Source organism: Zonotrichia albicollis, chromosome 3 (assembly GCF_047830755.1).
Source record: "Zonotrichia albicollis isolate bZonAlb1 chromosome 3, bZonAlb1.hap1, whole genome shotgun sequence".
Taxonomy (NCBI): domain Eukaryota; kingdom Metazoa; phylum Chordata; class Aves; order Passeriformes; family Passerellidae; genus Zonotrichia; species Zonotrichia albicollis.
The window spans coordinates 102,586,154-102,605,131 of NC_133821.1; the positions used below are offsets into that span (position 1 = coordinate 102,586,154).

The 18,978-nt window shown below is 38.7% G+C and overlaps 1 protein-coding gene across 2 annotated transcripts in view; it reads left to right on the forward strand.

Annotated features, from left to right (window-relative positions):
• The window catches only part of ME1 (malic enzyme 1), a 154,513-nt gene that overhangs the window by 107,307 nt on the left and 28,228 nt on the right, over window positions 1-18,978 (forward strand). For both annotated transcript variants that reach the window (XM_005485945.4, XM_026792752.2), the window contains exon 7: window positions 10,893-11,002. In XM_005485945.4, the coding sequence (XP_005486002.1) occupies window positions 10,893-11,002 (110 nt within the window). The remainder of the gene's footprint in view (window positions 1-10,892; window positions 11,003-18,978) is intronic.

Consider the following 18,978-nt stretch of genomic DNA (forward strand, 5'->3'; position numbering starts at 1 on the left):
ATCTCCAGAGGTGCCTGCCAGCCTCAGCCATTCTGTGATTCTGTAATATTCCACTGTAACAGTCACGGTTCCTCAAAGCAAACAATATGCTGTCTAAATAATGCTTTGAAAATAGTAAGCTCCCTTTTTCTTAAAGTTTCCTTTTTCTTAAAGAAATTCTCCATTTCTTCAGTCTAGCCTCAAATATGCTTCTTTTCTCTCAAGTGCAATTTGTGTTGCAGGTACATAAGATATTTTAATGCCTTAAAAGCACCATCAAGAACTTGGAAAGGAAGAGGTGTGTTTCATAAATGATCGAACAGTACAAATATTTGGAGTGTATTTCATCTATCAGAAATGCTTTAAGTATTCCTGTTGAATACAACCTCCTTTTGACATTTCTGAAAGCTCATTACTTGTTTGCCTTTTAACAGTCAAGATGAAGGCTGTCAGTGATGGAATTGAGATTTCCATCTGTTCATTATGCCTTAAGTAGCACAGGAGAAGAGCAGATGTGCTGCCCCAGGCTTTCTACTAATTTGGCTATCCAGCTGCCTCTTTTATTTTGGGAAAAATACCTATAATCTCATACAAATATAATCAGATATGTAAGGAAGTGCAGTCATCTTGGTTCAACCTCCTAAGACTACTTAGCAATCTTTAGATTCTGGCAAAAGACACGATACCTTTTCCAAAATGGCATTGCTTTTGCCATAAATCACTCAGGCCTGATTCACTGAGGCATCAAAACAGGCACTTAAGTTAAAGCAAAGGTGTAGTCCTCTTGACCCAAGCTGGAATTCTCATATGTTTAAGTGAATACCTTAATAAATTAAGCTTTGTTAAAGTAGTGTCTTTTGATACTATTAGATTCAGTTAAATAAATTCAATCAAAAATTATTAGGAAACTTTCTGGTGGAAGATTATCAGCCAAAGATCTCTTTTATTTTTTTTTTCTATAATCCAAGACCCTTCTCACTTTGGAAAATGGGAAAAGTTGCTGTCTGGGCAGTGAATATATGAAGGTTCATTCTCAAGAGAATTCATCTCATATAAGCAAAATGCCACACACAATCAATGCAAATCTCATTTGTCCTGCCAAATTGAAACCTTTACATTTTCCAAGAGCAGCTCTCCTTTTCATACAGAAATTTGAGAATGTGTCCAGAGAAGCATCTCTTGCCTGGATTTAGGAATCCAGGCTTCTTGGAATAGATGATTCCACTAATCACAGTAATTATGAATAGTAATAGTAACACAATATCTTTCATACTGAAAGATGTGTAGAAGAATTCCCTGAGACAGCTCTGTGCAATTGTTGACCACCATTCAAGTGCTGCTATACTTACCTCTTTTTGATGACTTTTGCAAAATTAAGAACATTAAAAATCTAATTTGTAGGGTGTGCAGATGCATACCAACACTAGGGCAAACCTCAGAATTTAGGATATTTCTGTTGGCAATGTAAAGTTGCTGACAATCTTAATCAGACAGTTATAATCAGTAACTTTAAAGATTGCAGTCATGAAGTAACCAGGAAACACCAATTTGAAACTAGGCTCAAATTATTTTAAGTTGTGTAGGATGACTTATCAAACAGTGTAATGCATTTTACATGCTCTTTTTTGATAGCAACAGTTCTGTTTTGGTTTAGCATAAAGCCATTTAATTAAAATTTCAAAAGTAAGCTTGAAGGGTTTAACATAGACCACTCTGTCTTTTGGAGGGCAAGAAGTGATGCACACCTTTAGCTATAGCTAAAGATTCATGAGGAATAAAACTGCTTACTGTTTCCAGCTGAGATGGATTTCTTTCTTGATTCTCTGTTTTTCCGATTTAGTCTGCTCAGACACTTGACCAATCCATCTGTTCAGTACCATTCCTTCCCTCAGCCAAAATGTAACACTGCCAAGTCTCTAAAGAAGAATTGAAGAGGTTGAAAAGAAAAAAACAATCTCAGGTCATCTGTTTCAAATCTGCACTCATCTCTTTTAAGTGAATGTAAAACTGAAGGTAATTTGAGATTGTTCTTTGGTCTAAGTCACAGTTAAATCAGCTAAGTGGTAACACTGGAAAAAGCAGTAGAAGGAGACAAGTGGAATTACATTTTCAGGCTCCTGGAGTTTTACTTTTGACTTAGGTGGGGTCAGGATCAGGTAAAAAGTGGACCAGAACAAATTCATGAGAAACTATCACAGTAATTCAATTTGCTGTTTACTTCAAATTCACATGGAACCATTTTTTCCCCTAAGGAGGAAAACTACCAAAATTTACAATATAGTTTTCTGCCTCTTACAATTTAACCTGAGTGCTAGGCAAGGCCTCATACCTCTGCATTGGTGGAAGTTTGTGTGGTGTATTTTTTCATGGAAGTGATTGGGTCTTCTGGGGCTGATGTTTGGGCATGTCAAGAACTGAGTCTAAGAGTTTGGCTGATGTCTGACTTTGTGACCTTTCAAAAGTATAATTTATTTGTATAATGTGCATTATGCTGTATCTCAGTACTGTGTCATCCATCCACCTTCCTGCTGAGAGGGCTGTTTTACAGCAGAGAGGAGGAAACCTGGCACAATCCTCCATAGGAAATTGATTTGACAGTGCTCTGTGAAAGTTCTTATGGAAGAGAGAATGGTGGATTTATGTTAGAAGTGGTCAAAAAAGTTGATTTTATTAATCAGTCTCATACCTACATATTCAAAACATCCGCATGTTTGTGTTTATAAAGTCTGACCAGGCGTGCTCATGTGTGACATTGAAGGCAAAAGCACCCTGGTTATCATGTCCTCAATGCTTTCTCTGGGCTTCTGGTGATAAGTGGTGATAGATTCGATTTTATACAGGTCTTCTATGCCTTTAAAATCCAGCAGCTGTGCTGGCATGCTTATTTTGCCTCAGGGTATTTCTTACTTCAGCTTCCATAAATTTTTTGTGTCTGTATGTCCTCGTGTTGAATTTCTTCAGATTGCAATGACTTCCTGCTGTGCCTGTAGGATAAAGAGTGCCACAGGTGATGTGCTGTGGTAGGGATTGTTGCTGTTTTCAAGGTGCAGGGTCCTGGTCCCAGAGGTGTCTTTGCTCTGGCCTTACCAGAGCTCAGGCCTGCTCATCTTGATGTAAATGAAACATTTTAAGTTTTCCTTCAGTTGGCTTTGTTCTTTGTTATCTTTGTGTGTTGCTGTTGTCAGCTCTGTTTTGCTGCTGCTTCCAGTAGTGCACATATTTCCATTCATACTTCATTCACATCATCCTCCCTAATTCTGTTTAAAAGTCTCTACATGTGAACTGGAAATGTCTAAATTATGATCAAGCCCAGTTCCTGACAACATTGTTGTGTGGTAAACTTTAGAAAAAATATAAAAAAAATAAAACCAAATAGTTTTGCAACAGGAAAAAAAAATTTACAATGTGATAACTTACTTCTTTTGCAGCCTTAATATATTACAGTCCTCAGATATTTGGGAGTTAATTCCATCAGGTATTGAACTAGAAGAAATCTAGTTCCGGTTCACTGGTGAGCACCCATATTAATCCTTCAACAGCAATTTGAAAATGCACAAAAACTTAGAATGGGTGTGTTTAGAACTGTTGTCAACTTCCTGTCTCTGTAGAATGGACTTTGAAAGGCTTCCATTTAAAGAGCAAGCAGTCCCTGCTACAGTGTGATGCAACCACACCAATGGCTCATGACAGATTAAAAATAGCAACTGTCCTTTTCTTGTAGCAAGTGTTTCTGTTAGCTTATGATTTAATTACCTTTTGTCTTAAGAGAAGCCGTTTATGTGCACAGAGCATGACTGTGGGCAGAGAATCTGGTTTTGCTCCTCTGCTTATGAACAACAATGTCTAGGACCACCACCCTCAAGACCTTCCTAAATGAGCACTGCTCTGTTCCTAAGCCTCTCTATTCCCAGGGCTGTGAAGTCCACACCTGGATGCTGTTGGCTGGGGGGAAAAAAGGGAGAAAATTATGAGTCATCTCCAACCCATTCTCCTCAGTACTCTGGGATTGAAAGGCCGTGGAAATGATTACCACATATTTTCAGGACAGGGAAGGAGCAAGCAGAGGAGTGTTAGAAGCACTGGTACAGTGCCAGAGCACTGTGGTTGTGCCAGGGAACACTAATACGGAAACCTTTAGTAGAATTTTATTTCCTTAAGGAAATGTGACTGAAGAAAGGGTCTGCTGCTGGTACTAGGGTGGGTGCTAAATGCTGCCATCTCCCACATCTCCATGCCTACTTTGGATATGGACTGAGCTCATTCAGGAAAGGACTGGTTTGGAAATGGAAAATGGCTATGAAAAACAGTCCTATGAAAGTACGTGCTTTCTGTAGCTAAAATAAAACCAGTGGTTGCCTACAGGGGAATAAAAAAGGAATTTTAAGCAGAGTCCTTCATGTGGAAAGCGGAGATGCTGACAGTTTCTATTAAGTTCTTTAGAAAATCGCTTCCTGTGAAGAATGTCCTGTCTGACTTGCTGGTCCAATTCAGGACAGAGAAAGTTATTTGTAATTTAATGATACCTCTTCTGAGAAGGTATTTGCATTGTAGAACTGGCTGGAGCTCAGTGCACCTTGGACAGATTTTTGTCCTGTGCAGCTGTAGCACATCAGGTTGTTGGAGAGGCAGCATGAGTAGTACCATCTGCTGCAGAGGGGTCCGGGTGTTTGCTGGAGGGTATCTCATCTGGGCCACCTTTTCCACAGAATATACATGTAGCATTATTGTGCAAAACTCTAACCCCTCGTTCAGTTGCATTGAATTTAAGCAGCGGATTGCAGCTGTAGCGGAAGAGGAGCTGAGATGGATGTATGACCTCACTGCAGTAGCTTCATTGCCTTGTGAAAGGAATTAAAAATAGCTGGGAGGAGAGGAGGAGGAGAAGGCACCGTGGTCCAAAGAGTTGTTTGGAGGGAGGCATCCAGGCAAACCCTGGCACAAAGAGGAGTTTGTAGCAGTGTTCTTTATCCTTCAAATCTGTTTTGAGCAGTGGGATATATGGTAATGAGCAAGCTTACAGCATTTGGAGCAGGGAGGAAGGAGATAATTTCCACATTGTCCTCATGGACTATAAATGGTTCTTACTGGCAGGGCAGCTGCATGACGCACAATGCAAGGAATGCAGCGCCAACGTTGCTATCATTTTGGTTTGCTCCTTCTTAGGAATGGGGGCCAGCAACCAATTCTGATGGTTTCTAAGGCTTTTTCAGTTCCAGGCATGTATGAACAAAAAAAAAAAAAAAAGTAGAAATATAGGAGTTTGGAAGCTCTAAAAACCTAAAAAGCAACCACTTGTTCCTTTAGGAAGGTTTCCAAAACAATGGCTGGCAGTAAGAACAAATGCTCCAAATATACATCCAGAAAATCTTCTTAGCTGTAGAAGTAAGCATGGATTTTACTGATCATATGGTTTGAATTCAAAATTATGCCCAAACTTTTATAGCTCCCACTGTCACCAAAAGCCAGATTCTTGAGGGTTTTCCCTGTTGAGGTCTTAAGAGTGTTGAGTTGCCAAAATACTTGTACTGTATATTTGGGATGGTTATAGAGCTGTGGACATTTTTCTCCAGGTTGTTACATAAAGACATACTCCGTAGAATTATTTGGAACATTAACATTGTTGTCATAGACAACTGAATATAAATTTACTTACAAATGGGGGAAACTTAGCTAAGACTGTCACAAAAAATATGTTGTAAATTGGGAAAAGAATTGGAGACGCTTTTTGGCAACCACATGCTATTCAGTGGGATGGTTCATTTTAATCCATTGTCCAGCATTTGCCTCCCATACTTGATGACAAATATGATGTTGCATGCTTGCCACCTCTCGTCTGCATTTTCTCTTCATAACAAAACAAAGGAAATATGGCTTTGAACTTCTATCCAGTTGGATCCTGATTCAGACTGCCTGTGTGACTTGGAGCAGGAATCTAAAATCCAAGTACACAGAAAGGCGTGGGTGACAAATCAGGATTTACAAGGGGAAACAGTGGTCTGGATTATCACTTTCTAGAGACAATTTATATTTGTTTAATCAGCTACTGCAGTGACACATCCTTAACAGCCCGAAGAGAAGAATTCACAGCTACAAAACACTTGGTTGCAAAAGTCCATTGGTCCCTAGGTGGGACTCAAGCCAAGCTATTGCTATCAGAGAAGTGTTTTCCAGAGCACAAAAATATTAAGGAATTCATTAGTGCATTTGTTACAGTTGCACACTGAGGAGGAATGTCTACAAGCTGCTTTTTTTTTTAGTTTTGACAGTGTAGAACTAGATCTCATAAGTTCTTCTGGTTAAGACAGTTGTTGCCCACTGGATAGGTTGTTTCTTCCATTCTTTGGTACCACTTTTCAGTATGAATATTCATGTTGGTTACATGTTCCTCTCTATCCCCAGTTATCCCCTGTGAAGCCCTGGGTCAAAAGCAGTGGTAGCAGGAGAACTGATGACTCTGGTTTGAGCAAGCCATTAGGCGTGATATATTTTATGTGACTCATATCAGAGTCAGTTAAGTTGGAAAAGACCTCTGAGATCAAGTCCAACCTATGACCAAATACCACCATGTCAGCCAGATCATAGCACTGAGTGCCACATCCAGTCTCTTCCTAAACACCTCCAGGGATGGTGATTCCACCACCTCCCTGGGCAGCCAGTTCCAATGTCTAATCACCCTATCTGTGAAGAAATCTTCCTAATGTCCAACCTAAACCTCACATAGAGCAGCTTGAGTTTGTCCTCTTATCTTGTGGTTGTTTGCCTGGGAGAAGAGGCTGACCCCAGCCTGGCTACAACTTTCTTGTGGCTAGTTGTAGAGAGTGATAAGGTCATCCATAACTCTCCTTTTTCCAGGCTAAAGAATCCTAGCTCCCTCAATTGCTCTTCACAAGAGTTGTGTTCCAGTCTCTTCACCAATTTCATTGCCGTTCTCTGGACTCGCTTCAGCACCTCAATGCCTTCCTGACTTGAGGGGCTCAGAACTGGACGCAGCACCAGAGGTGCAACCCCACCAGTGCCAAGCACAGGGAAACAGTCACTGCCCTGGTCCTGCTGGCCACAATATTGCTTATACAGGCCAGAATGTCATCAGCCTTCCTGGCCACCTGAGCACGTGCTGGCTCATGTTTGGTCACTGTCAACCAGCATCGCCATGTTTTTTTCTGCTAAGCAGATTTCCAGCTGCTTTCCCCCCAGCCTGTTGCCCTGTTGTGATTCAAGTATAGGATGTGGCACTTGGTCTTGTTGAACCTCGTACTGCTGTGCTGGCTTGTACATCCAGCCTATCCATATCCCTCTGCAGAGCCTTTCTGTAGATCAACACTCCCACCCCCATTTGTGCAGCCTTGTAACAGAGTGAAATGTCTGCTTGCTTCAGGAACTCTGCTGCTGGTGACATATTCAAAATAAAATGTTTTTTCTTTATGTTGGAGATCTGAATGCCTTCATATTTCAAAGAGGAAGATAAAATTGTTGTTGTAAGGTGTATGATTATGAAGTTTAGCTACTTAAGTAAGCAGTACACTCTATTCTTTCACACTATCATATTAAATAGGTAGTTCACTATTTTTGAAATAAAAGTTACCTCTTAGAGAGTTTTCTGTCATGATAATTTCTTCTAATTTCGTCTCCTAATCTTCTTGACGTGCCTGAAGTTGCTGTCTTTTAACATGCTCTCTTTTAGTAGTCAACCACAGTCACTGAATGGTGGTTTTAAATGTGATGCTTTTGTTTGTAGCACATCTATTACTGGTGTCTTGACCTGCCTGATCAGGCACTCTGTATCATCAGAGTAAGCTCAGTGAGCAGTGAAGTCAGTCTCTGCTATATCTAGTATTGATGGAAGATGTTGAGATGGTCAAATTTTAGGATAGCTGCAGTCTTTTTTTTCTCTTTTCATAATGTTTGAAAGATTGTATGACTGACAGAACTGTAGCGGCCCACAGTTTCTGGAATTTGTGTGGTTTGAAAGGCACAGCAGGGTTTGATGGCTGCCCTTGGACAAGCACCAAAGTGCTTGGTTCCCTTCTCTTCTCGCAGTCATTTGTGTTCCCTACCCACCTGTAGAGAGGTGCAGACCCAAGGCCAAAATGTGCAATGACAGCAGGGTATGAGGTGCAAACAGAGAGGACTTGTTCTGCTTCCACGAGGGTTGATTCAAGCAGTTACTCTTTATAGTGCACAAGCCACTGAAACTAAAACTGTTCATCAGAGTGTGAGAAGGGTGGAAGGTTATTGCAGAGCGATACAGGAGGGAAAATATTGGGTTAGGTTTTGGCTCAGCTTTCTGCTTTAAATGATTGTGATAGGAAGATGTGGAGGTCCTAGAGGAATTGATGGCTCTTTTGGCCTCCAGAACTGTGAGGAACCTTTGTAGCCAATTCATTATTGCTAAGGGATTTTCTGGAATGCCTGATATTAACTATTTTGTATTACCTCATCTGTATGCCTCATCTATTAGTACTTTCGAGGACAAGAATACTCCAAGCAGAGAAATAGTGGATAATTTTCTTGTCTCTTTTTTGAGAATATAGACCTCAAAATTCACAAGTCTTATGAGGTACTGCTGGTTGTGTGCAGCACTGAAGTTTCAGGTTTTTACCTGGATGCCAGGTGTTACACATGCAGTGCAGAAGAATGCTGCTTAGAAATTTTTCTGCTATGATGCCATAATCTCAGAGGCCCAGAGTTAGACTGCCTGCATTTTTTCCATTTTAATTGAACAGCCACAATATCTGGCTCAGAGAATTCATATGGATACTGTGTCTAGTATAGGATGATTATTTTCTACAGGGATGCTCTTTTAATATAACTCACAGGGAGTTTTGGTCTTTGTCTACAAGGGTAATGGATAAGAAAACAGAGTAAAATAAAATGCAGGTGAGAAATGGAATGTTATATATGGTAAAATAAAGAAACAGACTAGCCTAATGACATCCAAGAAACACATATTACCAAGCTCCAAGATTCCAGAGTGATAATCTCATTAGTTTCATATTATTATGCAACTACTGGACCTTTATGGAGTCACAGAAATTTATGGCAGAAACTGAAGCAGGTTAGAAATTTAAATTAATTAGAAATTAGCTCTAGTTTTTTATTTGAACTCAGTTGTGATTTACAGTACTGGACTTGCCAAATTTTATTTTAAACAGTGACCTGTCATTATGCTGCTGAAGAAGTCCAGGTTTTTCCATCAAACCTGAAGATGTATTTATTTTAGTAAGGATTACTATTCCTGCCAGTGGAATCCCCATAGATTTGGCTAATTGTAATATGGCTGTAAATATGTGTTTTCCATGGAAATGAGTTTAGTCACTGGAATTTTTGGGTTCTTTTAAAGTACTGATAGCTTTGATTAATGTGGTTGCCAAACACATGTATGGTTTGGAGAAAAACTCAGTTAATGTATTTACACTGAAGTGCTCGCTATATGTATGTATTGCTTTCCTGGATGAAGCATGAATTGACAGCTTGACTGTCTCATGCATTTGTGCTGTTAGCAAATAAGGAAAGCCTCCTCTAGCTCAATCAGGATTGAGACTGTGCTGCAGAGATCCTGCCCTCTTGCAAATGTCTGTGAGCTTGAATCCAGTCTTTATATAGGTTTTGTAGATATATTTTCATTGCTTTGTGGGTTTTTTTTTGCTTTTGTTGTAAGAAAGTAATTGAAAATTCCACATGTGACTGGTACGCAAAGAATCCAGAGACAGTACTACTAACCATGCATATAAGGACTGGGCAATATTTACAAGAACATGTAGTGACAGTGATAGTGGAGCCCTGGAAAAAGTTAAAGCTAGAATCTAAAATGTTAGGCTTTGTGCTTTCCCAGATCAACTGCACCTGCGTAAGCAGTATGATAAATTATATAATTGTTAGATGTGATGATTGTTTAGTAATTAAATGTAATTATTAGATAACCATAAGAAGAATAATGAGAAACTATGTTGGAAATTCAGAGAGGGGATAAATTTATGTATACAATAGAACAATATAAGTTTAATAATTAACATGAAAGTTATGTAACGATAGAGTATAAAACATGATCATTTCAGATGTATGGTTAGAATCAGATTTGGGTTGAATATACCCCGATTCCCAGAGCTCTCAATAAAAAGCACCACATATAATCCCCCGTGATTATGTGTTTTTGAACGCTAACAGGACAGGGAGGAACAGCCTCAGGCTGAAAATAGGATTAGGTTAGATACTGGGAAGAAATTCTTTACTCTGAGGGTGGTGAGGCACTGGAACACGTTGCCTAGAGAAGCTGTGGGTGCCCTGTCCCTGGAAGTGTTCAAGGCAATGTTGGATGAAGGTCTGAGAAATCTGGTCTAGTGAAAGATGTCCCTGCCCACGGCAGGGAATTGGAACAAGATGATTGTGAAGGTCCCTCCCAGTCCAAACCATTCCATTATCTGTAGTGGTAATATTAATTTAACTTCTTACTAACTTTCATTTTAGGACTAGGCTTACTAGCACAGCAAGCCAATTGTTGACTTGTTAGGTATTGACATACAAATCTAGTGCTAGGAGTCTTGAGTTTCCATATTAAAAAAAAAAATATACAACCACAGAATTATAGCATGGTTTGTGTTGGGAGGGACCTTTTTTTGTTCTCTAGGTCATTGCTCAGTGGACACTTCTGCTGAGATGTCTGCAGAGGGTGACTGCCTTTTCCACTGATCTTCTATTCATAACTTAGAACTGAGTAAATACTATTAGTAGTATGATTATTATGCCTTCTAAATAATCTGTATGAATGTAAAGATACCAAATACAAGAGAAACATGTTGAGTGTTGTATGATTCACATTATACTTGCATTTAAAATCTGACCACAAATGTTACTAGCATTTTAATGTATAATTTTGAAACTTTTTTAACATAATGCATAATTTCTTGTTTTTCTAGATATGGCATGAACTGCCTCATTCAGTTTGAGGATTTTGCTAATGCCAATGCATTCCGCCTCCTGAATAAGTACCGTAACAAGTATTGCACTTTCAATGATGACATTCAAGGTAACAAACTTTTTCTCTTCTCTTCACTATTCTTCCCACAAGCCACAAAAATAAATCTTAATTTCCAGAGGGGAAAAATTTATCAACTTTATTGTAATATTTATAGATGTATAGGTCACATTTTGCCTTGGGTTTTACTCAGCATGAATTTTTGGTGAGCTGCATTTGCTCTTAACCTTTCATCTCTCATTTACACCTCATACTTTATTTAGATGTTTGTTCTTCAGGTTTAGGTTTTTTTTAACAGTTTAATATGTGAATGGCTTTCCCCATATAAATTACTGACTTCTTTGAGCAAATGTCAAAGCTGAGACCTGGACTCTACTTCCTTGGCTTTTTGTCACTTCAGTGACAACTGCTCCGCTGTTCTTCCATGCAACTGGATTGATAAATGTCAAACTGTTTTTCACTTCTTAAGCTGACAACTCAGTTAAATATTAATGTAATTTTCCTCACAGTCTCACTCAGTATTAGATGGAAATGATCCTCTTGACTCTCTTTTTCCCATCTGAATAATTTATGGAATGAGCTAGAAAAAGGCAGATATCTAGGGTGGGAAATGTCCACAAGGGGAATTCCCCAGTGCTCAATCTAAACAGGCATCTTGTCCCTCCCTCCCAAGAAGACAGACAAGTAGGGCTGAAGTGGTGTATGCTACTACTCAGGTTGCCTTATATCTGGTCAGAGAAGAGCACTGAAAAATAACTTTCTCTAGGGCAGTGGCTTCCATCCTTGAGAGGAGTCTGAAGTCAGATGAGCTGCTGGAGAGAGGTATCCAGAGAGGGCCCTGGGTATCCAGCTACCTCTTGTCCCTGATGTTCCTTTGGGTATATGAAGGTCTCAGTAGTGACACGTCAGAAATGGAAGTTAACCTGTATATATTTTTCATGGCTTTCAGTTACACTTTAAGCCAACTGTTAAGAGCTGGAGTTTTCCAGAAGTCCTTATTGAGCCATGCTTGTAGGACCTAGGTCATATTTTAGTGACTCAGTCCATGGCAGTGGATTCAAATAGTCTTTGTCTTTCTGGTTATAGGGATTTGACTATCCACATGAACCTTGTTCCTGTTATAAGCCTGGTTGAGGTCTACTTATGCATCTGAAACAGATTATGGAGAACAACCTCCCAGATGGGAAATAAACTAATTACAAAATGTCATTTCCTTTTGTAAGAAGCGTGGTGCTTCATACCCTGAAGGGTCTGAGTGTAGCCATGGCTACAACACTTCATTATAGCAGGCCAAACAGCATCTGGAAGTTTCCGTCGTTGTTTAGAGGCCTGGTTCCCACAGGGAATTTCTTGCAGTATGAAGGTCCTTAATCCAAATCAGAAAGAGACTCAAGTAGAATGTCGTTTCAGAGAAATGGGAGTTTTTCAGCAAAAGTGTGCCAACTACAGGTAAACTTACTTGATGAGGCCTTTTGTGTATTTGCAGTTTCAAACCACTTCATTCTCTCTCCTGCACCTTGGAAGGAAGTGTCTTGACATTCAGTAGTGTTGGAAGGTATCCCTTTGGCTTTTGTCTCAGCTGCTGTAGCAGCTATCAGCCTTCCTTAGAAGTACAGCCTTTTAATTTATTTGTTCTCTGCAATCTAATTTGCGCGTATGGGGCCTTTGATATTTTCACAAAAAATGCTTGTGACTTTTGGGTGATCTCCATCCTTAATATCTGTGTAGCTTCCAAGGGGTGAAAGTGGATGCATTTATTTCTGGTTTCTGTCATTTGTCATCATATCCCCGTAGTTACCTTCAGTAACTTTTTTTTTCATAGCATGTCATCTTCTCCTGCAGTGTGGAAGTAGAATAACAGCCCATTGATCTTTCATCACTCTTCCTCTTCCAGCTTTATAAACCCTAAGGATCTTTCACCTAGCAACTATAATGAGAATGGATGGTGCTAACTGCTTTATCAATCCTTTGAGATTTTCAGATTATAAATAGCATGACTTTTTCCAGGCTACTTGAAAGAGTGGCTTTCTCTGTATGCAAGTTGTGTTTTTTGCAACAGTAAAGCTGACAAGTTGTGCCAAGGCAATAGAAGCAAAGAAATATAACACTGCATCTAATTTGCCATTATCTTCTGAAGATAATGCTTACATAGTATTTTAAACATAGTTTCTCCTAGTACTAATATTTTTCAAGAGAAAGCTACTTTAAGATCAAAAGAAGTGTTTAATATCTTCCATAGAAATGTTCAATATCTTTCATAGAAAGACTTGAGGATTTCTTTCTTTATATAAGATATCCCGAGAAAGGATCCCTATATATCTTTTATATATCTTAGTGATGCAATGAGGACCTTCCAGTATCTCAAGTCTAAAAAATACCCTAATATATGATCCCGATTTTTGTCAGTCACTAAAATAGATATACCCATCTGCAAGTACTAACTCGGACAAATGCAGTTGTCCTCTCTTAGCTCACAGCTATTTACAGGGTCAGCCTGCCCCTAACTGACAATGCAGAACATTTGGAAAAAGTCTGCCAAAACACCAGGCACAGAAAACCACTAAAAGATGGACCATTAAGGATCACCTATAGACATAATTAAGAATTTCTGGAAACAGTCTCAATCCCTGCTACAGTACGGTCACATCCTTTACTCTGCAGAAGGCTTTGTCACTTTTTCTACATTACCTCTCTGTACACAAGCAATTGAGAAAAAGGTGAACAGGATTCTGACCAAATGGTATAAATCTGTATTGGAATAATAAAGTTCTTTGTACTTTAGCATTTTAGAAAGCATCTTTGGTTTTGGATAGGTGGTGAATTTCTTCCCTCTGAAATTACAATAATTTCTTCATATCTGTATTTTCAAAATATCTTCTTACAAACACAATAGCAATGTTTCCTTAGGGAGAAAATATTCACTTTTTCCCTTGGATTCCAATCTGGTTTTTTTCTAACCACAAATCAGCTTGGTGCTTTTTTTTCCTCTCTCTCTGAAATACTGAGACAGATTATTGGAAATTAAAATCAGAGAAAGCCTTTGGTTTAAAACAAATACTTTTATCTGCTTTTAGCTATTAGAGAACCTTTTCCAAAACTGAGGGGGGGGTTTGATCATAATTTCCCATATGGGAGAAATATGAATTAATTTTGTAATGGCAAACTTCACAACATTTAGAATTAGGTCAGATTGCTAGCTTTACTCATCTCCAATATACTTAGGGAAGGACGTGTCATGAGGAAAGGGTGGAATTTTCTAAAAGATCTGATATGTGATGGTTTTTTTCTTTCCAACCCCTTCCTGGGAATGGACCCATGGGACCTGTGTTGCCAGACAAAGCTGTTTGTTGGGGTGAGAGATGTTCTCTGTGTGACCGCCCTTGAAGGAAGCAGGCTTGGGATTCACAGTTTAAAATTTCCTTAAAGAAACAAACCAGTTCCCTTCCCTGCTGCAGGGAGGTTGAACAAGTCTCTTAATACCTGCTAAAACCAAAGTCCTAGGTACAAGGCAGTGCTGAAATCCTGCTTGTGGGTGGGATTGGCTTGGGCCACACCTTCCTGCCCTTCACAAACCCAGGGTGTCACAATGCTCCCTTTCCATGCCCATTTTGACTTTGGTGGGTCTGTTGAAGGAGGTTTTGCTGCTTGGGCACAGTCAGTGGCTTAGGGCATGTTTGCATGTCTTCAGAGATGTGCATTTTTTCTTTTGGTGCTTATCATGTGGTCACTGGTTGCAGTCACTGCTGACATGGATACATTTCAAATGGTGGCGTAAATTTCTCTAGCCTTGCTGCCTCTATGTAGGTCAATTTTTTCAATTGTTGCATTCTTTTCGTCTTTTTTCCCCCTCTATACTTAAAAATTGTCTCAATTGACAATGACAAACTTCTGTAGTATAACACAATCGACATAAAATAATGTTTCTCTGCTCTGGAGTTACAGTTCTTGTAGCTTCACTGTACCCACAATTGCAGTGCTTTCCCCCACAATGGACACAGGGCCTGTATTTTATGCCAATAAAAATATTTACACAGAGAGATTGCACTGGATTGGAATTAACTTCAGTATCCATCATGACCTTAGATGTCATTAGTTTTGAACAGCTGTGTTGTTTGATTGCATCAACATTTTATGAAAAGAAAGAGACGTAAAGTAAAAAATGTAGACCACATATAACATAATTATTTCATTTTGTATTTTGATTTTATTTAAAATGTATGTTAAGTGTTCAGCAGACTGCCATTTAAATAACCAGGAAAATTATACCTGGAAGTTATGTTGTGACTAATTCAATGTTAAATCAGTGCCATTCTCAGAAATCAGAATTTCTGTGTTACAAACATTGTCCTTTTCAAGATTAAATTCTTTTGACATTAATATAAAAATTTATACATTTGGTACCTAGAAATTTCAGTTCTTGAAAGCAAATTGTAGAGAAGATTTTGGAGTTGTTGTTACAGTTGTGATGGGCATGGGGCTTCCAGTTCTTTCTCTGACCAGGATTTTGAAAAATGCAGAGTGGAATGACATATAATAGTTCAGATATTTATATCATATATCTCAAATTCTGATAAGATATGTAAACTGTAAAAAACTTCTTTCATAGACACGTGCTTTACTTTCAGAGACATTGGCTTTCAAGTGAAACATGCTGAGATTTTTAAAATTAAATAAAAAAATAGAATAGTTTTTAAAAAATCCTATTAAGACATATGCTGTCGGGTTATATGAAGTGTTTTTCTTTTGGTATATTAAGGATATCACCTCTTTTTACTCAGTGATAAATTTAGATTGAATAATCTAAATTTGTTATCATCCTGTGCTGCTAAGACTGTGTATCCTTTTCCAAATACGCCAAATAGTTGGTGTTTTAGACAGGCTGCATTTCTCCTTGCCTACAGCCTTTCCTCTCTTTCCACTGCCTGCTGCAGAGCAGGGCAGTGTGCACATGCAGCTTTGAGAAGCCCATTCATGGCAAGAAGAAGGAGCTCCCATCTCTTAAAATAGGGGCCTTTTCAACTACCCACAGCTGTAGCATTTGCCTAGCTAGCAACTGAGATCTCACCTTTTCCATAGGATCTTTACTCCCCTTTTTTCCTGTATGTGTAGGAGATGGGAATGGATTTTTTTCCCTGCCACACTGTGAAGTCCTATTTGGATAGCTGGCAATTGTTAACATGTGATTTCTTTTATGCTGTGTATTGAGAAATACGAATTTTACTTTTACCACTTCCTAATCTTTTAGTCCAGAATGAATACCTCAGGTTTTTGGATGTGCTGTAGAAAGTTCTTCCCTCTTATTGTTTGCTAGCTTTTTAAAATGAGATAGGTAAAATTACATAAAGGAACTACTAGCACTTGATTACAAGTTTTACTTTTTGAAACTTTAAATAATGGAAAAAGGCTTCTGTGCAATAATCCCTTTCTCACTAATTTAAATTAAATTTCATGCAATATAAACTAAGTTCTTATTCCTCACATTTTGGGGCTTTTCCCCTCCCCAAATCTTTTGTTCAATTGTATCTGCTGAAAAGGTAGTCTGTGCTCCCAGGCATTTACAGTGTGTCAGCCTCCAAAGGCTGTGGATTTCTTTTAACATATTCATGCTCAGTTGTGCAGTTTACTGTAAGAGGGCTAAAGAATCTTGCACAGAAAATGAAGACTTGGTATAGAATAGTTTACCTTGATATTTCACATCTGTTGTGTTTATACAAGACATGACTTACCTTCCTAAAAAACTATAATGAAATATTTGCTGTTACAGCAGTTGACACTGCTTTAGGAAAATATCCTTTGTTAAATTTGCTTTGATTAATATTCTAGAAATCTGTGGAGAATAAAATGGGTTTTCAAAATCATGTTCTTGAAAATGTCTATCTTATCCTGCACACAAAGGATTTAACCCGTGCTCTGGCCAAGCTGATTCTCCACTTCCTACAGTGATGACAGTCAGAAAAGTGACAAAAATCTGCTTGTGCCTCATGATGTCCACAAAAAGTGATTTGCATCTGCCTTGGCAGATGGATTTGAATTGCATTTTGATTAATTTCAAAAGCTTGAGCCAGTATTCAGGGTGAACTGTAAGGTCATGGTGTTAGTCAGAGCAGTTCCGGTTAAACAGATCTGCTATTCAGGCTGCCGGTGCCCCTTCAGTGGGAGGGAATAAGGGAAGCTGCTGACGAGGAGTGATGACAGCCACTGCCAGCAGCAGTGATAGTGGGTTCAGTAATCTAATAAACTGGCTTATTATTCCTTTCAGAGTCAAAAGGCGGAATAAAATTGATGTGGAATACTTCTAAACACCCTTTTTAGGGCAATTCGTGATTTGAGAGAAAAGTCATATTTAAGCCTTTATCTATTGCAATTATAAACTTTGTTCTGAATCGTCCTCATTATGAACATACAGGTAACAGTAGCTCACATCCTATGCAAATATTTGATGCAAGATGTATTGATATTCAGTGCAGGATTTTATTTATGTTTCATATATTTATTTATGTTTATTTATATATATCTTCTATTTCTCCTTAAAACAGAAGATCGTGTAGTGACAAATTTTGTAAAAATATCCCAACTGGTAATACTTAATGACAGTCCATTTTTCTGGCTAACAAGCTTAGCAACAGTACATCAGCCATGAAGATAAGTGGTATCCCAGCATTCCCATTTGTTATAAATCTCTGGTGTTTCATTTTTACTCTGTCACCATAAAGCAGCTTGAAGAGCAGCTTTCATGGCTCTCTGAGAACTCCTCTGATGGGGGCAGGGTGCTGTGATGACCACAACCTCAAGGAAAACAGGGATCTTACAGCTCCAGCTCAGCTTTCCTTTTCAGGAGACCAGATTGATGGTCCTAGGAACAGGCTGTGTTATGTAGGCTCCCTCCTCCTCCCTTGCAAGCACAGCTGTGTAAAATAAAATAGGAGAAAGAATTTGGCATCCAACGAGACCATGGGATTTTTTTCTTGCTGGTTATGAGGATTGTTTGATAGAATACCAAGGGAAACTGAGAGCACACTCTGACTTTTCTTTTTTTGCCAGTTTTGGTCTTTGCCAGCTTGGCACTTGCCTGAGGAAGACTTAATTTCATCTGGGAAAGGAACAAGCTAGTTCTGGGAGACTGTGAGGTGGAAGTGTCTCACTGTCTGATGGTTATTGTTCCTAAAGCCATGCTTCAGAGGAACCATTTTAAAGATTTTTTTATTTAGAAGTCAGGGACAGAACAAGTCATAAAAATGACTAAAGAGGTAAAAAATGCCAGATTTGTATGGTCTAATCATTAAGTGGGCTGAGAACAAGGTGTCCTGTATTTCTAATGATTGAAGTGAAAAGTCATAATCAAAAGCACATAACAAACATAATTCTGAAGACACGTGTTTTTTAACTGTTTTAGTGGATTTACTGCAAAAAGTGACTTTCTAACTTTAAAATGTGTTCTTAAATTTTATTAGGCATTACCTTTTATTTTTGAATAAGTAACCATTCTTGAAACTTAGATGATCCTACCTACAAACCACAGATTCAAACCCAGCTTTCAACACCCAAATGATGTCATTGAAGAAAAGTACAATACAAAGAAGCCAGTACCAGGCTTCTTACTACTTCTGTTCTTTTAGGTCCTGTAGTTTTAGCTACATACATATATTTGACAATCAATGGTCTGTGTGCCTGAAGTATGAATACCTGTTTTGAGCATCTCATAGAGTTTAATGTAGGGATTACTGCTATCTCAGCTTTAAAATTCACCTTGTTTATGAGAAAATAGACTTGTGAATAGCAAATTTAGAGCAGCTGCTTATTGAGAGCAACTATCCAATATGCAGATTCTGGGCCAAGTGCTTTTGTGAGGCTGGTCATAGCCATTTCACACTTTTTATGAAGGAAAAATCAGTAGCAATATGAATTCTCCCCTCAACTGTGTGACTTGTAGGCAATTGCAGATAGGGCAATGGTGATCAGGAACAGACTTGTAGGAGCCAGCAGATCTCCTCATTGCAAGTTCTTGCAGGCTTCTCAAAATAATTCAT